The sequence below is a fragment of the Etheostoma cragini genome, chromosome 18 (assembly GCF_013103735.1).
Source record: "Etheostoma cragini isolate CJK2018 chromosome 18, CSU_Ecrag_1.0, whole genome shotgun sequence".
Classification (NCBI taxonomy): domain Eukaryota; kingdom Metazoa; phylum Chordata; class Actinopteri; order Perciformes; family Percidae; genus Etheostoma; species Etheostoma cragini.
In genome coordinates this window covers 11,060,910-11,083,830 of record NC_048424.1, presented here as the reverse complement: position 1 = coordinate 11,083,830, position 22,921 = coordinate 11,060,910, and the positions used below count along the sequence as shown (strand labels likewise).

Below are 22,921 nucleotides of genomic sequence, written 5' to 3'. Positions count from 1 at the left end.
TGGGAATGTGAAGAAAGATTAAAAAAACAAACACCAGCAACTAGTCTAAATTACTAAGACTACTAAAACCACACTTCGTTCCGCTTTGCTCCACATGAGCCAAATGACACATCACCTTGAACCATTATAAAGTTTCCTCTTAAAAGTATAATATTTTAAGAAGACATCAACCTAGTTTATGTCATGACTTGTTCCTTTAAATAAAGTTACAAAAACCTCAAGTAAGCTCTTCCAATGAATGGATCCTGTGCTGGCCAAAATTTCTTCTTCTTTTTTTTTTTTTTTTTTTTAACTCTTTTATAGTACATTCTCACACTGCTCTTTATAACCATCATAAAAGTAGGATTCATTGCAGGGCTGTTGTATTTGGCTGCACTAGTTTGAGCCAAGTGTACCAAATAAACATGCAACTGAGTGTATGTCCCTAAATCTGGAAATCTGTGAGAAGACAGTTTTCAAATAATCCACAATAATGAGCCTTGTCAATACAAAATTGTGTAATTTTTTTTTTTTTTAAATCAGCACCGAGATGGAACTGCAGCTTCCACCTCATGAGGGAGAGGAGCTCTCCGTGGTTGACATGCACACAGGTGGAGAGCCTTTACGGATCATCCACAGCGGCTACCCAGAGGTCAAAGGTGACAGTGTGCTGTCCAAACGTCGTTACGTCCGGGGACATCTGGATCACCTCAGGAGGGTGCTGATGTACGAGCCGCGGGGACACTACGACATGTACGGAGCCCTGGTTGTGGACAGCGAGCTACCTGAGGCGGATCTGGGGGTGCTGTTCATGCACAACGAGGGGTACAGCACTATGTGTGGACACGCAGTCATCGCGCTGGGCCGCTTCGCTGTGGACTACAAACTGGTGAAAGAACCACAGTCACCAGAAACTCAAGTCAACATCCACTGTCCCTGTGGTCTGGTGAAGGCGTTTGTTGAGTACTCTGATGGTAAAACCGGAGGAGTGAGGTTTCTCAGTGTGCCAGCGTTTGCATTTGCTACAGGTAGGACACCCTGAAGAAACCAGACTGTTTTCAAGTGTTTTTCTATTCCGCAGGAGTTACTAAATTACTTTTCACCAGATGTGAAGGTGACGGTGGAAAGGTTTGGTGAGGTGACGGTTGACATCAGCTATGGAGGAGCATTCTACGCCTTTGTAGACGCCCAGAGGTTTGGCCTCGATGTGACCAAGTCCAGGACTCGAGATCTGGTGGATGCAGCCACAGCAGTGACCGATGCTGTCAAATGTCAGGTAAGAAGTTTATTGTGTTAAATTACTACACGTAGTATTCTCAGTGCGGACACATTTTTCTCTAATATAGAATGGGCCACTATTGAATACAATTACATCTATAATTTTCGTTTTGTGGAAGGCACATAGTATGAAGAAAGTGGAATAAAGAGGATTTTTTAGGGTTGGACACCCCTATCTTTACAATTTAGGCTTGTCGGGTGAAGCTTTTTTCAAATTTGCATTTGTCTCACATTTCTGTTAAAAGGCTAGTATATGTTGTATTTAAATTGTTTTTGTAAGAAATAATTTTGGGGGATGAGGCCTGGATTGCAGTCAGTGTTAGTTCTTTCAGTGGGATTGAGGATGGGGATTTGTGCAGTTTAGTTCTTCCAAACCAGTGGGAGAAAACATCTGAAATAGCCCAAGACAGAAATCTATATATGTAAAAGGGGCTCTCTACATACCTTTGCCCACGTTGCCTTTGTTGATTTCATCTACCTTACCTAGGTAAAGTTGCACCACCCAACCAGTGATGATCTGGCCTTCCTCTATGGCACCATCCTCACAGACGGCAAAGATAATTACTCCTCCGATCCCACCGCCAATATCTGTGTGTTTGCTGAAGCGCAGGTACTTTATGGACACGTTGTCATTTGACACTTTGAAGGGGAGCGCTATCTGAAACCTGGCTTGACATGGTTTAAACGGGTTCTCAGGTGGACCGGAGCCCCACTGGTTCTGGTGTTACAGCCCGAGTGGCTCTCCAGTATCACAAAGGTCTCATCCAGCTGAACCAGACCAGGACGTTTCAGAGTGGAGCCACTGAGTCCCAGTTCACAGGGAAAGCTGTTGAGGTACCAATTGTCTTCAGTGCCCCTGTGTGCACCCCTCTGCCCCGAGCCAGTAACATGATTCGTTTATGACTGTTGAGACTTTTGTTGTTGGTATTCTGCTACTGTGGCAAAACAACGGTTTGTCCGTTTCAACTTACAAACTTCTGTTCACAGAGACACGTTTGTGATTCTCTTTTGCGTTTCTGTTCAGGAGACAAAGTGTGGAGACTTCAAGGCTGTAGTGGTGGAAGTTGCCGGCAGAGCTTTTTACACCGGAGTTTCACGCTTTGTGCAGGAGCCAGATGACAAGCTGACACATGGTTTTCTCCTAAAATGAGCCTCAATTACATGTTGTGGTATTAAATATAGTTGTAAATAAAAAGTACTTTAAACATGTCATAAAGTGCGTTTGTAGCTTTAAAAACTATAGAAACTTCCTAAGCGCTCCAAGAAGAGCATTGGCTAAGTAATAAACTGTATTAACGTTTTCTGTTGGTTTTTCTGTGTAATTATGGCCTGTGCACAACCACTGACTCATTAGGTTAGAAACAGAAAAACATGCACTGCTGTTCACTGCCTGTGACTTTTCCTTTGCAACGTGATGACCTAAGTCATATTATACACATGTATGGACTATTTTTTTTAGATTTCACGGTGGGTGAAATTATCCACCCTTCATGAGGACTCACCTGGTTTAAAAAGTAATTTGGATTTGTATTAAATGTAAGAGGGAGGTGTATGTCAGGTCGCAGTTACCGTCCACTAGATGGAGCCATGAGTCTGGCCTTTTGAAGTTAAATACTTAACCCTTGTGTTGTCTTCTGATCAACCATGCAACCAATTCATTTTTGGTTGTCTTTTTTGACACTTTTCTTGCTTTCGCCGAGGTTTTAAAAGCTTTTCCCAACATTTCTGTCACTTTTTTTAACATTCTTTTATAAAAAAAAAGAAAAAATCTTAAAATGCTATAAAACTGAAAAAAAAACACCAAATTCAACAATAGCATTGAAACTGATCATTTGTTTTACTTGCAAAGAGCATTGTATGGAACCATCCCCGTTATTTCTGTCAAGTTTTTGATATACTTTTTGAAAATGGGTCAAATGTCGACCTGTTTCGTCCTTTTTTCTATGTCCATCTATTCCTATTTGACCCAACATAAATGCTGAATAAGAACTAATTCAAGCGCTTGTGCTAATTAGCTGAATACAAAAACTCAAATGTTTTCTCCCATTTATTATTATCAGGTCATTGTACAATGGAAGGCAAAATAATTAAATTATAAAAAGTCTAATGGAGGTGTTTGGCACTGGATGGATTCAGGCAGCTGAGGGGAAAAATTAAAGTCAAAGGGTTTCACGTCCACATGTGATGTGTTATACAACAATGAAAACATCAAACGTGGATCACGCAGAGGGTAAAATCAGTTCTTTTGTTTTTGCTGTGTAAATCCAGCCAGTGTACAGAAAACATATTTTGTCTAATCAATAGAAACGTAAAGGAGGACACTCCCTTCAGACAGGAAAAGCAAGTTTATTGCATCCACTGGGTACTGTTTTAATGGCATTTAGCATAGTAATTATGACTTTATATGTGCATGTGTAACAAGCACGCAACCGTATATATAGATATATGTAATCTATGACACGAGTGTCCACACTTGTTGAGAAATTGCAGACTAGGCCCAGGCCTTAAAGAGTACCCACTCAACAATTAAAACAACAGCGTTAAGGCCAGCTCTTAACAGGAAAAAGTTCAAATAAAACATACAGTGACCAGATATATAAATGCTGCACGTCAATAATGATGAATAGAAAAGAAACCTCTCAGCTGCGTCACTTGCCGCCAAAACCACGTCCGTCTACAACGCAGTGTCTCAGTTCTGTTATGCTTCTGACTGCAGAAAAACAGCAGCGTTCAGCGGAAGTTCAGATTCAGTCTTTCTCCAACAACTTTCAACTACTAAGCAGCCTCTCTCAATCTATGAAATCAGTCCGTACAAAATGGCCCCTTGTGTTTTTAAAGGAATCCTCCTCCTGTTTGGATCGAGCATCAAGCCCTAAAGGAGTCTGCTGGCTGCGCGTTTTCACTCTGTGCATAGATTCTTACGTACAAAAACAGCACAGAACGCTTCCTATCAAACAAGCGTGAGCATCTCTTACACCTGGAAACTTTCCTCCGGCGAAGAAAACATCTTGCTCTTGCACAACCTTTTTTTTTTTCTTTTCATTTTTTCATTTGACCAAACTGATCCTCCAGGGGGAATGATTTAGATTTAGTCGTTAGCAACAACCTTTGGCATCTGCTCCGCTTAACATGAAAATCTCAGGATGAAAGGTCTGTGTTTTGTGGCCGAGCTGGGTGGGAATGGAGGAGGGTGCAGAGGAATGTGCATGTCAGTTCGACCCAGAGGTTTAACTAATGATGAGCACTAATGATGAGCCAGACCAGAGTGATGACCTCAACCCCGCTTAGAAGTTGAGCTTCGTGACCGGTCGCTCTCTGCTCGCGTCGGTGGTCTGGCTGTTGATGCGCTTGCGGTTGCGTTTCATCTTGGACAAGTCCTTGTCGAAGACCTCGCCCGATCGCAGCGCCGACACCAAGTCGTCGAACTCGCCGCCGTCGTCCTCTCCGTTGGCCTTCGCTTTCCGGGCCTTTCGCTCCTTCTCCCTCTGCTCTTTTAGCTGGGGACACAGAAACAAAAAGTTAGTATTAAAAAAATTAATAGAATTCCCTCTGAATTCTTTAACTGCTGCATCAAAGAAATAGTTATTTGATGCAAGAGTCTTGTCAAGAGTTTGATGAGAAGATACCACTCTCATGTAGTAGCATAGTATTGATCTTCTGAACACTGGGCAAGAAAGCTAATATATTTCCCCAAACGTCCAATTATTTCGTTAAAGCAAGACCATTTGCGTGTAAAGACTAGAGCGGCAAAACTAAATTTTACTTTTCATTTGTGAAAGGAAGAATAATTTTTCTATACTATTTTAGGTTATACTCCATAGTTAAATATGTAAGTAAGTGTTAAGTGTTTTATAAAAAAACGTGGCGGTTGTTTTTGTCAAAAATCATGTAAACCGAACAATCACACACCTGAGCTTCCATTTTTGACCTGCGCTCCTCCTCCTCTTTGCGTTTCCGAATATTCTCGTTCTCCTGCTGAGCCTCAGCGAACGACTGCAGGAACTGGTCGAAGATGCCAAAGAACTCATCTGGCTGGATCTTACCGGCGTCCTCACCGAAGTGCTTTACTGCCCTCAGGAACTGTGGGACCAAAGAGAAGGGGGCACACAGGGATTAGAGTTACAGCAGGACACAGTGGAACCATGTTTTACTCCGTCTTTGACGGTTTTACAGGAGACTCATTAGATACTCTGCCCTTTGAAATAAGAGCAGGGTACCAGTAGTCGGGCTTTGAAGCCCGTGTTAACCCAGATCTGACCGGCTACTGATTACAGCACAGGCCAGAGACTGGAGCCAGAGCCCAAATTAAGGCAACGTGTTAGTTTAGTGTTTTTCACAGTCAGTTAAGAAAGAGAACATCCAGATGTGCGATCATGCTAAGAACATGTAAGATGTGTAGAGATCAGGCAGGTCAAAGATGCGTTTAACCTACTGAACTTATTTGTAATCATTAAAATAACAGTTTCTTAATCTGCATTACATTCAGATGTGATACGTTTTTATTCACAATGATTTCTGTTGCAAAAAACGCCTAAAATGTCACTTTCTTTTCTTTACATCTTGGTATTCTGCAACAGTTTCATTATATGCACTGAGTCACACAAAACAGATGCACGGAGCTGTTTAAAGGGACAGCATGTTTTCTGGTTCCCATTCATGAACACAAGAGGACAAGTGTGGGACACCGTAAATGATTTACAGAAACTAATGGTTGCCATGTGACCAATGGGTCAATGTAGCACAGCACTATGGGTGAAAAAACATGCTTGAGATAAAAAAAACTCTGCACTATATGTGGACAGACTCATAAATCTAATTTTAGGGTGTCAGGCACTCCCTAGAAAGGTGAATATGCTCAGGTTTCTGGTAATAAAATGCCCATTTTTGTCCTAATTTGCTTTGTATTACACAATAGCAATATTCGAAATATCCGCCTGTTTCTGGTTTTCTCTCTTGACCTGCACACATGGCAACGAGCATGCGGACCAATAAAGCGTCAGAGGTGCTGCGCCAGGAAGCAGAAACGCTTTGCTCCTGCTGTTAGCTTTCCTACAAAGGTGACTGATGATGTCAGTGAGGCACGTAAAAAAAGCTGCGCCCAGAGGAACTGAAATGCAAGTTTTCAGTGTCTACAAGTGACAGTGGTGCTGCGTGGACTGCTTAAACGCACACTCAAGTTTTCAGCCGCCATGACGTACCAGTTCCTTGGCCTCGGTGAGAGAATCCTCCACGTCAGAGAAGCTGAAGCTGGCCACAGTGATGAACTGACTCACCACCGTCACAAACTTGTCTCCCAGCTCCTGCGGTCGATTCTTCTGGTATTCAAGCTCCTACGAGTGAATGTTATCGATGAGAGGAAATTGAAGTAAAAAGGAAAGGTTACTAGAGCTGAGCTGAACATTGTGTAACAGCAGGACCAATACATAAGCACGCCATGTCATAAATCTTTGTGACTCACACTCTCCACACTTTTCAAGCCGCTGCGCAGGTTGCCTATATCTTTGTCCAGCTCAGTCATGCTGCAAAAAAAAAGAAGAAAAGTGATAGTTTTATACAAAATGGAGGGCAACAGGAGAGTAAGGCCATGTTCCGACAGCCTGCGTTGTCTGACTGACAGGAAGGCAAAAACACACGTCTTTCCATTCACTTGCAGATGGATATTGCGTTTAGGGGGAAGACACACCAAAACGCTGTGAAATAACGGAAACATTGAGATCTATAAATTAACTGATGGAAAACAGTGATTGTAAGATAAAGTGTACTTGTGCCTTGTAGGGGGCTTTAAGAACAACAGGACGTCAAACAAATGGGATGATTTCTTTAGTCTGAATGCCCCTTAAGTCATTTAGCAGGTTCTCCACAGCTCCACCTACTTGACTTTGGCCGCCTCTGACAGACTCTGCAGGTCCTCCTGGAACATCAGGACTTTGGGGTATTTCTTCTCCAGGATGGTGATCAGGTAGTGCAGGAGAGTGATGTTTCTGCAAACAGAGACATACAGGCACACTGAGGCGGACCAACCTTTAAGGAGCATGAACGTGTCAAATGTGCAATATATTGCTTTTATTAGGTGCATTCAGCTATAAATGACCGTAAAGACTTTCACATTCTCTGATCCAGATGTGATTTCATGCCGCCTTTTTTTAATTTAATTTTTACTGCCTGCAGGTTTTGATATTACAATTGAAAAAAGTTCTTACTTGTCGATACTGGATTTGGTATCAGCGATCTTGTTAAGGGAAGACACCTTGAAGCCGTAAGCATTCCCCCTCTGACCCTTGTTCATGTAGTTTCCAAAGGCCAGCACCACCTCCAGAAGCTGCTTCAAGTTCCTGCTGTGTAAAACCTCCTTAGACGCCCGGCTCAGAGCTGGGACAGAAAAACAAAAGAATATACACATTTAGAGGTATCTAACTGATTTTTAAACCTAGGTAGCTTGACAAATATAAAAAGGTAGAAAAACAAAACATTGAAATTTTGACTATCAGAGGTGACTACAGGGATGCTTCAATGAAGAATACTTTTCGTACTTAAGAAAGCTACATAAATAGCTTTCCATGGCAGAAAGAGAAAGAATACAAATGTAATTTTCGGTAAATAAATAAACATGTTTGAGTTAATGTCACTGGTGTATGAAAGTATGAACTTTTCCCACCTTCAACTTTGGGTTTGATCTCAGCTATCCTCTCTGCAAACTTTTTTTTGAAGTATAAAGACTGCAGCCTCTGCTGGTAGTGGTTTATTCTGGACAGGATGGAAAATACATGTAAGAGGAGAACAAAAATAGACTAGAACAATCATTATAAACAGGGAAATCCAAACATTTAGATAAAAGCCACAAACATGGACATTGTGCTTAAGCAAAATAAAGCAAACCAAACCACCTGTGTGCTTACTATATAAAGTTGTGTTAATTTCATTTCAGCTTATAAACCACTGACTCTGCAACTAATGGACACCACAGTGACATCTGTCCTCCAAACCATTGACAAAATGACAGACTGTATAATTCAGCATTTAACAAACGTAAACATATTTTAACAAAATATGTTTCTATTGTTTTCTAAACTGTAGGAGTGTCAGTTGCTTTAGCGGGTCTTAATGTATTTCTGCAGTTAGTGGCTGACTTGTGACGAGTTTCCTTTGCTCCTTCGATCTGACGGGACTTTACATTACAACATTACTGTTATTACATTACAGAGTATTTTTTCACCAACACAATGAAGAAATAGTGACTCACACATTCAGCTATTGTTTCCCAAGAAGTAGAAACCCATGTGTCATTTCACTTATCTACCCTGACTCAGAAGAAACAATGGCTATTGTTTGTCGGCAGATCTGATCTGCAGAGTGCCGCACAGAGCTGAAGCTGTCAGGTCAGAGGTCAGTATTATATCGGTATATCTGTTAAATACAGAATTAAAAAAGGTATCAGATGAGAAAGAAAAACTGTAAAGTACCTGCTCATCTCATAGAGGAAGCGGTCTGGTTTTGCCATCCGGTCGAGCTCATGTTTGTGCTCCTCCAGAAGATCCACATCACTCTTCTCTGGGACAAACTTCAGCAGCTGATGGAACAAAACAGAAAAAACTATTTAATTTACATTTCAAAACTTTCACCTGGATTTGTTTCCTTTTAAAAACAGAAGAAGGGTTTGTCTATTAAAGTGTATTTGTCATACACTGGTAGCCAATTAGGGCTGTGGAGCAACTACGCTCGAACCGGAGAGCTGTTTAGACCAATCAAATTGTCAGGGCGGACTTTGGGCGATGATGGATAGATGATCAACAGTAACGTATTCAACCACGTCACCAAACAGGGCTTTGGTTGAATTTGTTTACAACAAAGACAGCTGTCGCTGAAGAATTGAGATGTGTCTTTTATAGAAGATGGCGACAGGGCATTTTTTTCTTTCCTGGTTCGGTTGAAACACGCCCCATAATCACCGCCCAATGGAGCGGTATCAGACTCATATTCTGACTAGAATCTGAGTATGACAACATCAGGCTATCTTTCCACTGCAAACTCAAGAACATCTTTCCACACCAAAATATAGCGTTATCAGAGATATAACACATGCCGATGCCTTGTACACTTTTAGCAATAGCTCTGAAAACATTGCTAAATGCTGAAGGTGCTGCTGACAGTCATGAACTTACTCTGCTTTTAGTAAGCAGTCAAAGTGCAATCACTAAATGAGAGCACACTGGATTGATCCGTCAGTACTTGCTGCTGATGGTGTACCTGCTCCAGCATGTCTTTGGGAAGGTCCTCCTGTTCGTCCATGGTTAGAATGGCTCTCTTCATCTCCTCATTTGAAAGCTTCAGCCTGCAGCACAAAACGGATAGAGTATGTAAATGCTTTACTTTAGCTATCGTTCATATTTGAGACAGCTTTTAGTTTCAGTTAAATCACGATACTCACTTACATACAGACATACTTATACTCACTTAGACATACTTTATGTGTTTAGACAAAAGACATTTTGTCTATAATTTCTAAAGAAAATGATAGATGAGCTGTATAATAAATATATAATAAAAAGACCCGTCAGATCCACTTCAATACATCTTTGCTTGTTTTCTATGTTTTTCGTTGTCATCTGTATTTCTTTTTCTGCCTTTTGTAGTTTAGTTATATTGACATCATGTTATCTTGTTGCAGTTGTTAATTATTTTTGTAGATGTGTGTAATAAAGATGGAGAGTAGTGTGTGTGGTTTGTGGGAGAGCCCTGTTTGTGTAAGCGTGGTGTTTTATGCTTTTATAGTATTATACAGTATATAATTATACATTATAGTTCTGTTTAGCTTTTCCTAGTCTCCTAGTGTTCAAGTTTTTAAGCCCTCCTCAAGGTGGCGTTTCCTCAAATAATAAAAAATACATTTTAGATACAATGGGAAAGAAAATCCATCCGAATGTGTGCAGTGTGAGTAATATGTTATAAGTGTTGTGATGCTGACACAAACTTACCGCGAGAGCAGGATGTTGCAGTTTTGAGCTCGACGGCCATCAATGACTGACAGCTCCTTGACTTTTTTAGAGCTCAGCGTGTCGTCTTCTGCCTCTTTCTGTGAGCAAAATGATAACAAGGTTAAAGTGCAATAGGCTATTTTAACATGCACAAATCAATCTCTGCTACAGTCACTCACAGACACAAAACAACAGAGACAACACATGCCCTACAATCCCAAACAAGAGCTGGAAATCCAGTCAAACGGAGGTCTTCACATTCATAAGTACATGCAAACTTGACACACAAAGTAAAGAGTCAACAGTTGGACAGGTTGTATATTCTGTTGGACACACATTTAGTAAGAAGTTTCATTTGAGTAAAACATCAACAAAGTCTGAGTGAATTCACGAGGAGCGACACAAATTCCAGACTGTATGTCTACTGTACTGTAAGTGCACTCACCTGTTTGCTGTTATTGATCAGAAAGAAGTCCTAAAATGCAGGCAAGAAGCAGGAAAGATGTCAGCACTCATTAGAATAAGTAAAGCAGCAGTTACGTGATTGCAGCCCATAAAAAACATACAGCGAATTAATCAAGGCTCATTCAGCACTTGGATGGACGATGGATCCGTCAGTAATGAAGTGAGCAGCAGAGAGACATGAGTGGGTGTTCAGTTGATCAATACGTGCTAATAGTTAACATGCTGTGCACATAAGAAAATCAAACGGTCATGTTTCTGTTTAAACTAATCAGGCCGACACCGCAGATCTGAATTTACTGAACGATGTGTCTCTGTGTTTGTGTGGAGAGATCCTTCCATTTAATTCATTTTCATTTTTTAAAATTAAATCTCATAATGTGTGTTGGACATGCTTCTTGACCTGTAGAAAGGCATGCACATTCTCTTCTGTTCAACTAATAAAGGCACTACCGATTGAAAATATCTTATAACTAAATTAACTGCAGTCACAAGAAGAAAAAAATAGCCGATTTTCAGCAGCTCACTCATGCAATGTCAATCACATATGGCAAAATGATCAAAACCACAAACAAAAGTAGTAAAAGAGGATGATTCAAAAAGATGATTCAAGCAAGAAAGTTTTAATTAAAAAAAACAAATCAATCTGGAAATGTATCCCTTTTCTTTTTCTTTTTCTACTTCAGGCTGACTTGTTGTAAATTATCTGACCTCTTCCCTTCTCCAACTTTGCTTGAGAAATCAAAAGTTTCAAAACAGAAGAAATGTAAAAAATCTCAACACAAGCCAAGTCTAAATTCAGAAAGGGAGAGATGGGTTGCATCGTCAACACTACCTGCTGTCTCTGATAGGCTGAGAAGGTCTTTTCAATGTCCTCTAGATCCAGGATTTTGAAAACCTTGGCATCATCCACCTCCATCCACACCGTGCCCTCCAGTTTATTCTGAGCAGAGGACAATAACATATTTGTATCTCATAAACATCAATATATTATTTTATTTTCAGGTCTTTTTGTGTCTCCACTATTCATACCTCAGCTAACTTGGCCCAGTTGAAGGACTTGAGCGCATTGGCTGGCTGGGGAATGTTCTTCCTCTTCAGGGAGGGTCCTAGGGGAGCTCCTGGCGGGGGAGGGATGCCGCCAACGGGTGGCCGTCCGGAAGGTTGGGGTCCACCTGGAGGAGGCGGCGGGGGAGGTGGAGGAGGCATCATGCCCCCAGGAGGCGGTGGGGGAGGTGGGCACATACCAGCAAAAGCTGGCAGCGGTGGGGGAGGCAGAGGACCCCCGGGGGGACCGGGGGTGAGGGGAGGACCGCCAGGAACGACAGCTGCCTGTCTCTTTAAGGAGAGTAAAACAACAGGGAGATTTTAAATATTACAGATAACACTGGACAGGAGAATACGTGTCATGTAGAATAGCACCAGCACATTCCATTCTTCAAGCTTCTAAAAATCATATAAGTAAAGGTCTAACCTGTGACTACGGATCATTTCAATGGGTCATTAACCCCAAAAGTTTTTTAATGCATTACTTTTTGTTAGGTAGCTGCTTTTTAGTTCCTTTCTTGAACTCCTGTATATAAATGCTTCTTTCTTAATACATATTTTATCATCATTACATTGATGGGACTGGGTAACTAGTACTCTGGCGACATACCAATAATAATAGAGGGTAAGTAAAAAGTGTTGCACTTTTAGACAAGCAACAACATAAAGGAACAAAACAATATTCAATGAGATAGAAGTGTTACATGGTTTCTATTTTTGCATTCTGCTTTTTATCTAGGGCACTGTGTGAGATGATTACAGTTTGTTTAGCCTCTTATGTGAACTCTCCCTGGACCATCCCTGGATGTCAATATCCAACATAATATTCAATCCGGTTTCATTTTTAGGTTATTATAAAGAGACCCGGGGAATAAATAGGACAACGTACGGTGCTGAGTTCATGCAGTCGGGCGGTGAGTTCGGCCACATGCTGTTTGACATTCTTGTGCTCTGTGGTCTCTTTTTCCAGCTTCTCTTTCATCTTGTTGAGTGTCTGCATCATGTCCTCTTTCTCCTGAGTCTTTGCATCACATTCACGCTCCTTCTTGTCAAACCTCTGCTGCAGCTCATGGTGCTCTGTGATGGGAAGTCGCAGCCATATGTTCATCATATGGAGTTTACTAAAAGCATGACTTTAATTTACAAACATATCCTATTTCAGGTAAGTCCTAAATGGTCTTACAAACCTTTTCTCATTTTCTCTGCCTGCTCTTTCCACTGTTTGACCTCATTTTCATTGACCAGCCTGCAGAGAGGATGACACGTAGTGAATAATAATTAAATACAGTCAAAAACTCCATTGTTTTCTCTAATCTTACAAGGGGAAACTATTTTTGAGCCAACACTGTTGAGCATGCGTCTTTTTCATTTCTCATCAAACACAACATTGTTCTACACTCTTCAGTTTGGCAGCCGAGTCATCTGTTCCATGTACTCATTCAGTCTGTTTCAGAGGAAATCAGAGTACTCACATCCGGACAACGTTCTTCACGTTAAAGTTCTCCAGTGGTGTGACGTCGGGGTCGTGACCTTTGTCGTTTTGCAAGACAATCTGCTGGACGATCCGATCCAGCAGCAGCCAGTACTGCACCGTGTTACCACTTCTCTTGTCTGAGGAGAGAAGGAGGAACAGTTTCCAGTTAGCCTGTTAGCCTCAGCCATTACGATTAGTATCTCCATTAGTGTCTCAGAAATTACAGGCTGAAGTTGGATCTACAGTGGCTGTTTGATCATGATGAAATAAAGGACACATTTCCAAAATGAGTTTGTTAATGCTTATAACTGAGAAGCCAAAGAGAGGCACTATAATTACAGGTAACAACCCGGTGAGAAGTATTTGGTACTGGTACTGGTGAGACTGCATCCATAATGGAGCACAACAAGTTTGCTGTTGTGTTGTTATGTGATTTGAAAACCTTTTAAACACACACAGATGCACTACTATGTAAAGGCATCATTTTATTGTTTTTTTACCAGGATAAAATGTTCAATGCTTAACATCATATTCAGTGATATTATCTTATTTTCTCTTTCTATTTGAGCAAAATCAGAGGCTTGCACTTTATTTACTCTTATGTGTGATCGCAACACTCATTTTTGCAGCTGAAGTGTTAATAAATACTCTAAATGCTGTAGTAAAGTGACTGGGGGTCTCATTAAAAAGCCACTTAAAAGGGAAGGTTAGCATTGAAGAAAAAGGATACTGCGTCCGTTTGGTGGCTCTTTGTTTTCAAGACAAATGGCATGGGAAATGCTTATTTTTTAGGGTGGTGAAAAATAGGTTAACAAAACCTAATAGCCAACAACAGTCTCATTTGAGTTAGTTGAGTATTCAGTTTGGCTTGGAATGTGCTTATCCAATTTCTTGACTGACTAATCATGACAAAGTCAACATCCTTATCTTTCTGGCCAGAAACCAGAAGGTACCGGATGCACTGTGTCTTTTGTGGGAATAATACTACTACATTGTTTAAAGCCTCATTCTTTTTCTGTGTTTTTTTCTTGCATGAGGATTTTTGGTGCCGCCCAAGAGGTTTTAGCCAGTTCTAAAGAAAAATCACCAGCGCAAAAATGTCTTTGACTTTCAGCCGTCAACTGCGCTCTCATCCACAGCGGCTACTATGTACAACATGCGGCTGGCGCTAATAAACCAGCTAAACTGCACTGTTTTGAGTGAAAGTCTGAATTTGTTGAATGGAAGTCTGAAATATTGAATAAAAGTCTAAATATATTGAATGAAAGTCAGACTTTACAAGGTTCATTCAAATACATTAAAAAATGTTCTAATAATTTCTTTTTTTTCCCCCTGGACCTCACCAGCTTTAACCACATTTTACAGCACAGAAGATTTTGAACTGTAACTTTGTGTTACGGTATTTGTTCAAACATCATAAATTATGAAATAAACTCACGTGGCATGAGGAGACAGTGATGCAGGACAGACATAAAGTGCGGGTGTGCATCAGTGTGGTTCATCTTTTTGCGGATGAGATCAAAAACTTGGGTGGCACTTTTAGTGTCTATATGTACCTGGAAGAGAAGAAGTGAAACAGCCCTGTGAATATCTCCTTCTAAATCTTTAACATTCGCAAATAATGTAAAATAATGTCAGGAAGTTAGAGCATTTTCTTCTCCGTACCGACTCAAACCGTTTTGACAAAGCCAGCTCATCCTCATTCCGCAGCATCTCAAAGTAGTCTAAATGCCTGAGAGTGTGAGAAGAAAGAGACGAGATTAGGGAGGCAGCCTGCAAAATTTGATGCACTTATATACTTCAAGTTTTACATAGCAAAATCTATCTGGAAAGTAGTGATGAAATACTGTTTTTACAATTTTCTGTGTGAGAATCAGCTTTTTTTTTAAGCATGATTAAAAAAATTGATTAAGAGTTTATGGATGTGTAAATTCAGAAAAAGGTTTCGTTAATCTTACTCTTCCAAATGAATGCGTTTTCTTTGATTTCATGTTGTTCAGCTTCTGATCAATAAACACTGATTAGCACCACTGTGGAGCAGGCGCATTCCAACGAAGCTTGAGAAACATTTATTTTCTGTTCCATCTCACCTGTCTAATGTAGAATTTTCATGAGAGCGTAGCTTATCGATCACAGGTTGGATCCCTAACATGAGGAACTCATATCGCAGGTGGATACGGAATTCCAAACTTGTCTGTATTTGGATTAAAATCAGAAATAAGCAGAAAAAGTGACACAAACAATGTTTTAAAGAGTCTCCTGAGTGAGTGGTCTAGGGACAAGATGACATAGTAGCAAAGGAAGCAAAAAAAGCTGTATATATAATTCACCTCTCCAGCGCCTTGACTCAGAACCGCGTTTATAAAGCCCATGATGGCTGTTTTCAGGTTGACCTCATCCCTGTATCGCCCTGTACTCCGGTCCAGATCGTTTATAAGCGTCTGCGGGGTGACAGGTAATCACAGGTGTTAGTATCCTCACAACGTTGCTTTTCAATTACTTTATCCATCTACAACAGAACTGTGCACACATCTTGCTCCAACCGACCTGAAATCTCGTTCTCTCACAAGCAAAGCGCTGGTAGTGCAGCATGGCCTCCAGGATTTTTTTGTGTCCACCGGGCACTAGACACACAGCGCCCATTATCTCTAACACCGCCACCTTAGTCTTAATGTTCTCTGTGGCCAGGCTCTGAGCGATGATGTTGATGCTCTCGGAGTGAGAGAGGACGTGGGCGCGGCCCTGCGAGTTGTTCATTAGAGCTTTGATGCAACCAATCAGGGACGTGTGGATTTGCGACTCTGTGGTCTCATAGTCCATGGTCTTCAGGAAGTTTAGGATGCACGTCAGGCCGTCCAGGTCGATAAAGCGGGTCACGAATCTGAGAGGAGAGCAGGAACAGAGAAATCATCATAGGTCAGTGAGAACTTGATTGCAGTGCTTCTTAAAAGACCACTTTTATTTAAAATATAATTACAATGCACAAATGTACCAGAGTAAAGCTGTAGTATCACATACCAAATACCTAAACGTGTGTCCACTCTCTATTACCTCATCCAATACCTGAATTACTTTTAGTCAATGTAATAAATAACTCATAGCATCTGCTTTTAAAGTGCAGTGAAAAGCTCAGGTTCCCGAAATGGAAAGGCTTTAATGCACATTCAGGTCAATGAAAAAAAATTCAACCAACGCTGCACACACCCCAACACTGCATTAAAGCAGCCATTTACATTATGCTGTGAGGAACTAAAAAATTGAAAGACAAGGTGAGAGAAGGTTAAATGAAAGGAGATGTAATGATGGATGACATAAAGGAAAAGGAGGAGACAGGAAAGAGTGAGAAGAGGAAAGTATTTGTCCACCTCATAGGTTGTGTCCTTAAAGCAGTCTTCAAGCTCTCGATGGTTTTGTTCCTCTCTTCCTCATCTTCTTTCTCCAGAGCGAGGAGCGTCGTTCTCTGTTGGACAAAGTATTAAACATCATGAAGATCTGAGTCTGAAGGATAATACACTGCCATAGTAAAGCTATCCTTGATTTCCAGAGATATACAGGTCACACAGAAAATGTATTCTTAGAGAATTTAAAAGAAAGAATAACAGATCTGTCTTGGACCCTTAGAGCTGATCAGGAAACTTCAGAAAGAGCACCAGAAGACGGGTCCTTCTCCCAGGACTATTCTCATATGCAAAATAATAAATTCAGTTCATGTTATTACTTACAGCTGCCATTGAATTGATCTGATCAATGTAGTATTCTGGCCAACTAGTTGCACTTTTATTTTCTTCTTGTTCCTGAAAAAAAAGAGAATCATAGAGAATGAACGATGGTGTGCAGTGATCCACTTAGGAATTTATTTTAATGATGAGGAACAAAAGAACATGAGATAAGTTAATCAAATTCATTCAATTCATTGTTTATGAATAGTTACTTGGAGCAATTGGTATAAAGATGTTACATGAGAACGTGGTCTTAAAGGAAAAGTTATTTGGTTCATGTCACATGTTTGAACCATTTAGAGAACTTCAGTTTAATTATTTTCCAGGGTCAACTGGCTTTGAAAGACATGAAACGTGTACAAACAACAACAAGCACATGGGGAACAGAAGGTCCGGGGGAAAATAGCCAAAAGCAAAAGAATAGAGACGGAACTTAAACTAGGGCGACACAAATATCCAACCCATTTTATCATCAAGGGCTTCACTGAGTTTCAGGAGCTGGTGAGAAATGCAGAAAAGAGAGCACAGCTGCTTGAGAAAATCTTGAGATTAGGAAATGAATGTTAAAACTGGATTAAGGACATGGCTTGATTTATGCTGGGATTAATCTTCTGACAGGCACGTTTGCATTACAAGTGGAAATAATTCAATAACTGCGAGACATTTCTTTGATGACTTAATTTTTAACTCAAGGCAAAAACACTGAGGAGAAAATGAGTTGACCATGAACTTGGCTTGTACATAAAAGGGCCCCAGGCTTTCATTTGAACTCTTGCTCCATTAAGCGCAAGTGAGCTGTGACCATCAGAAACTAATTGGGCATCAGTTAATAAAGCGGCCTGCAGAGACTTGGCTGCTCTGGCAGAAACTGCAAGCCTTGGCTGGTCTGCAGGGATCGTGCAGAGACAGGGAAGGTCTGATCCTGCTGTTCCACTGGGGTCCGGTGCCAGCTAGACCAGGCAGGCGCTGGAAGAAGTTCAGTCCATGAGTGGATCGGACGCAGTGGTACCACTTCCTTTTGCATGTTAAAGTTTATTTAGGGCCACGATGAAAGAGAAAAGTGTAGTGTATATTTATTTTTTTCACATTTGAGAAAGTAAAGCTCAAAGGCACATTATTAAACAGGAATCAACCTCAGTTATTTAGAGTCTGCTTTAAAGAGAAGTTAAACAGCTTTGTCCTCTCACAAATGAAAGGGTGGGGGGAATTTCAGGCCTAATGGCAAAATCTCTGCTAACAACCAGATCAGTAAATCTGTGTGTTGGCAGATGATGTGGCCTGGAAGAAAACTGTCAAGAAGGAGGAAGATTATTGATTCTGCGCAGCATGATTTCATCGGCTCAGGTGCCTGGCCAAACCAAACAGCTAAAGCTTTGCTGCTTTGACTGACTTATCTCCTCCAGGCCCTGCACGACTTCTGAAGCAAAAAAAACCATGGGCAAAGAAGAGCACCCTAAACGCTCAGAGGCTCAGAGTGCCATGGTAATGACCCCACCTTCCTCCTTATCATCCCCTCTGCCAGACACACAAAAGCTGCACCTATGGAAGTGAAGCCTTCCTGTTTGCCTTGGCTGCTTCCTTTGCCTCTTTTTGTGCGTGCACACACACTTGCACACACACTCACACACACACACAGACACACTTCCTCTCTGAGCTCAGATGAGTTTGTATCTGTCTGGGTCGGGGCCAGAGCCTGCTGCCGAGTCAGCAATATTGAGGCCTTTATGTCACTCCTACCTCCCCCTGTTCTGCAGGTCGATGCTGCACATAAAGATGTGTTACAACCTTCACACAAACTTATGAGGCTACTACTTTGGGCCCCTAGAAAACTCCTAATGAGGCCACTAATTGGGACACAGTAGAAACGGGAGCATACACTGTGCTGTTTCCATAACCATTACCCCCTCTTGCCTTGTTGCTGATGGCCAGTGAACGCTGTGTACAGACAAAGTCATGAGTGCAGCAATACTTAAAGCTGAGTTTACCGTCAGAAAGGAATCATTTATCGTGATGTAGCCTCTTCGGCCTTTTATCACATTTATTGACTCAAAAAAAAAAATCGACATTAAAATTAGTTGTCAACCTAAAAACACACTATTGGCTCATGGATCTATAAGGGTACAGTTTAACATTTTGGGAAATATGCTTATTTGCTTTTATGCTGAGAGATAAAAAAAGGTCATCAAATATCCATCCATCACACTAAATCCCAGCACTCCTCACCTCCAGTTTGTAACCGGATGTAGGAAAAGCATGCCCTGTCTGCATATTAGTCAGGACAGGATATCCTACACACTCATACCTACATGGTATGGCCTTGAGAAACACTGCTGTAAAAAAAAAAAAGCGAGGGCACTGGTGGCTGGAAAGCTCAGCTTGAGTTGATCTAAACTAGTCCAGACATCTGTGATTTATTTAATTATTATACAAGGAAAGGAAGAACAGCTGACCGTCCTTTTATCAAGAAGAAAAGACATAATGGAAGATGACACTGCCACAGAGTGGTAGAGTATGTTGTGGCTACACAAATCCTTTAATGGGGCAGGTGTATTATCTAAAAGGAGTACCGGCATGATTAAAAAATCCTCCCTTTAAATCAGGGGTGACACTCGTGAATAATAACAATGAGAATAAGGACCGTACAGTCTGGGAGAAACTAAACTCTTCGGAGTCACTAGCAACATTGCATTCAGTCTTGCAATATATTTCAGTACTTTATAATTACGGACACTGCTTTCTTTGTAAGTAGATAATCCAGTGGAACAAGCTAGATTTTGCATTTGTTTTACTCCCTCTACACATCACTATTTTTATATGCAACTTATGTAACATCCACTTAGATGAGTTATTCATGGTGGAGCAGTACAGTATTACTCTTATTATATAGTGATGAGGAAAATAACTGTAATTGAAGAGATACATTACAGACTGGTGAATAAAGTCATTATAAAGTACTGGTGGTACTGGAGTGGTGCGTTTGAAATGTTTGGGTGTTTCTCTGCGTGTTATGTGTTTAATAATAGCATGTCCTCCATTACAGTACATAGGCAGTTTAGTTTGACAGTTGGCTACTAAATGTGTGCATATTCATCTTACAGACAGTTGTATACACCTGACAATAAAGATGAAAACAGGCTATCTGCAGGCAGATACACTATGCAGACAACACGCTCATGGCTAGTGTGAGCAGAGGAATACAGCAATACAAGGTTTTGTGGTCTGTGTTTTTAGACAACTTACAGCTTCAGTCATCAAAAAATCGATTTGATCGAGTCGATTACACAAACTTGGCAGGATATCTGCAGATATTGTTCAGCAGAGGCAGCCAGTCGGCAGCAAGCTTGTGGAGGCTGATATTTGACATGATGCACAGTGAGAGTCTTTTACCTTCTTTTTGCTACAGTAGATTTGCCATTTCTTCTCTGCGGGCAGGGCGAACATGGCTTCCCTGTGTTTCTCTGAAAGGTCAAGCTCGTCCTGCAAAGTGGTGATAAAAAAAGCAGAAAAGGTTAAAGAAAGTTGCTAGGGAGGTAAGACGAAGAACTTTTAAATGGAGAAGATAATAGTCAATGACTCGAAAGAGAGCATCAAACACACAGCTTCCAGAGTACCATGAAGCAGAAGACAGACAAGCTATCAAAACAGCCTGTTGCAAATTTTGAAATATGCACATAAATCAATTTTGTGTTCCCTAAAACAAAAAAAACATGTGCCAGAAGTAGTTGTTCTCAGATAAAGATCAGTTTGTGCTAAATCTCTTCATGAACAGTTAGATACTGTATGACTTGGTGCTCTCATCATCACATTCAAAAGACTCTAAATCAAATCACTTGTATTTCGATGTGTGAGTAATGGGGGGGAAATAAGGTGTGGTCTAACTGCTCGACATGTGGTAACAAAACATCTGGAGACAACATGAGTCATAGTGTCTAATCTAAGATATTTCACAGATGCACACGAAGGGTGCTGCTGGGAAGACGAAATACTAGAGAACATTTGAACACACTGAGATTTTCTAAAATGGAAATGAAACAAATCAGCAAGTTTTAATTTGAGCATAAAATAGAAATTTTACTAGGGGTTTGGATATCAGCATTTTACATCACAGCATTGGGACACAGTCAATTGTAAATTGTGCTAAAAGTTATCTGTTTTCAGTGCTGATAATCCATATAAATCAAGACTTAAGGGAATTCTGTTTTAATGAGATTTATGTGAAAAAAAGGGATAAAAGTCATGAGAGGGCTTTAAGCATATTAGTTCCTGAAGAGAATATAGTAGATAGTGTGAACACCACCCAGGTTTATTCTTTTTTAGTTGCAATTGAAGCAACACATGGTGACTAACTTAATGTGGCTTACCCATTGGGGTTTAGCCAACAGATTGATTGCTAAATGTTTAATTGCAACTACTCTTCATGTTGTCTTTGGGATGTTCTTTACTAACGTCATCAAACCCTGGTAATCAATATGTGCAGTGATCAAATGTCCTAAAATGGTTGTGTGGCCTATTGATTGATCTAATGAACATTGTTGAAAGTAACTAGTTACATGTAACAGCGTTACGTAATTCTATTATAAAACAAAAGGCAACTGTACTCCGTTACAGCAACTAGGAAACTATTAAATTACAGTTACCTATGAAAATGTTTGGGATTACATTGGGGGCTACGTCTGAATATTTTCTGTTAGAAGCAAGGCTATATGTGAATAACATTAATTTTGTTGCTTTGCATATTTTTGATGTGCACAATGTGTTCTTTTGTCATTTCCAGCAACAGCCGTTTAGAAAAGTTTGATGCTATTCTGATGCTTTCGATTGGTTTGAATTTGCAGCCCCACCCGTCTGACAGTTAAATTGCCTCTCAAGCTGTCTGGGAGTTGCCACTATGGCTACAGAGAAAAACGCCCTCCTGTGCTGGAAATATAAAAAACTTACAATTCATACAAAAATACGAGAAGGGCTCGAACATAACAGTGCAATGCAAAGAATGTTTTTCAGAGGTCAAAAAGCTATTACCTTCTAAAGTGTCAATGTCCAACCTCAGGAAACATCTGCAGGTAGGTTTATGTAAGTTAATTTGCTCACACTAACTGCTAACAGTCATATTAAATAAAGCAGGGAAGACATGCCTACTTTTTGTGTGACACACCAGGCTTCTATTGTGTACTGATGACATATTTTAGCATCATAATTTGCTTGGTGCATATCCAATATGATTAAATCTGTGACCTCAGAATGATATCAAATTAAAATAAGGTGCTGAAGTCTGACTTTGTGCTGGCTGTTCTTTAAAAATAAATTTTTCTAATCTTAACTCATGTGATGAAGGATTTTAAAAAGCTTTTTGAAAGTAGTCAGGGCTGTAAGGTTAATAACTCTGGCAGGTTTAAACATTTGAAAATGGTTAACAGTTGAACAAAAATGCATCCGAAATTTAGAAAAGTAATCAAAAAGTAATACAATGTAATAAGTTACATTACTTTGATAAAGTAATTGAAATAGTTACATAAGTATTACATTTTAAATAGGGTAACTTATACCTTCCAAAGTAACCTTCCCCAACAGTGCCAATGAATTAGGTACACATACTAGTTAGCAGTGAATGGGAAAAAGGCAACTAATTTAATTGTATGTTTTAGAGCGGCTATGCGTTTCACGCTGCAACATTTTGCTGTTAATGTTTTATTTGAGTGAGAGTGGCTTTATCTTTCTGGAGGAGATGGGAAAAATAAGTTTTACATAGACTTACAGGTTTTTGGAAAACATTTTTTCGCAATGAATCTCAAGTTCAAATGTCAGGTTTAATTGATCGTAACAGAGCAGATGCCCCGACCAATTTCACAACGTGAGTCTTATTTCCAGCAAGCCCATTCAGATTGTACACACACAGGGTGGCAAATACTGGGCATAAAGAAAAGCGCGTGGCTGATTTCTTTGGTAAACAGAGCAACTGAAAGCCTCCTTGTCGTCACACTCAACTTGCTCAA

At 40.4% G+C, this 22,921-nt stretch overlaps 2 protein-coding genes across 6 annotated transcripts in view; one reads left to right on the top strand and one right to left on the bottom strand.

Annotated features, from left to right (window-relative positions):
* Window positions 1-497: 497 nt before the first annotated feature.
* LOC117961233 (trans-L-3-hydroxyproline dehydratase) lies at window positions 498-2,715 on the top strand. Its single transcript, XM_034899750.1, has 5 exons — window positions 498-1,007; window positions 1,086-1,255; window positions 1,745-1,867; window positions 1,954-2,091; window positions 2,282-2,715. Exons 1-5 carry the CDS (start codon window positions 530-532, stop codon window positions 2,405-2,407), a joined length of 1,035 nt encoding a protein of 344 aa, XP_034755641.1. The 5' UTR covers window positions 498-529; the 3' UTR covers window positions 2,408-2,715.
* Window positions 2,716-3,292: 577 nt separating this feature from the next.
* The window catches only part of LOC117961232 (disheveled-associated activator of morphogenesis 1-like), a 46,842-nt gene continuing 27,213 nt past the window's right edge, over window positions 3,293-22,921 (bottom strand). For 3 of the 5 annotated variants that reach the window (XM_034899745.1, XM_034899744.1, XM_034899747.1), the window contains exons 3-26: window positions 20,319-20,408; window positions 16,935-17,006; window positions 16,578-16,672; window positions 15,760-16,093; window positions 15,543-15,653; window positions 15,303-15,406; window positions 14,878-14,944; window positions 14,651-14,768; window positions 13,211-13,349; window positions 12,926-12,984; window positions 12,628-12,815; window positions 11,724-12,029; window positions 11,527-11,634; window positions 10,675-10,704; window positions 10,230-10,327; window positions 9,502-9,586; window positions 8,718-8,824; window positions 7,913-8,001; window positions 7,458-7,626; window positions 7,131-7,238; window positions 6,716-6,776; window positions 6,456-6,587; window positions 5,167-5,337; window positions 4,542-4,754 (exon numbers count right to left, since the gene is read on the bottom strand). In XM_034899745.1, the coding sequence (XP_034755636.1) occupies window positions 4,542-4,754; window positions 5,167-5,337; window positions 6,456-6,587; window positions 6,716-6,776; window positions 7,131-7,238; window positions 7,458-7,626; window positions 7,913-8,001; window positions 8,718-8,824; window positions 9,502-9,586; window positions 10,230-10,327; window positions 10,675-10,704; window positions 11,527-11,634; window positions 11,724-12,029; window positions 12,628-12,815; window positions 12,926-12,984; window positions 13,211-13,349; window positions 14,651-14,768; window positions 14,878-14,944; window positions 15,303-15,406; window positions 15,543-15,653; window positions 15,760-16,093; window positions 16,578-16,672; window positions 16,935-17,006; window positions 20,319-20,408 (3,054 nt within the window). Of the gene's footprint in view, window positions 4,755-5,166; window positions 5,338-6,455; window positions 6,588-6,715; window positions 6,777-7,130; window positions 7,239-7,457; window positions 7,627-7,912; window positions 8,002-8,717; window positions 8,825-9,501; window positions 9,587-10,229; window positions 10,328-10,674; window positions 10,705-11,526; window positions 11,635-11,723; window positions 12,030-12,627; window positions 12,816-12,925; window positions 12,985-13,210; window positions 13,350-14,650; window positions 14,769-14,877; window positions 14,945-15,302; window positions 15,407-15,542; window positions 15,654-15,759; window positions 16,094-16,577; window positions 16,673-16,934; window positions 17,007-20,318; window positions 20,409-22,921 lie in introns of all 5 variants that reach the window. The other 2 variants (XM_034899746.1, XM_034899748.1) reach the window with 2 other exon arrangements.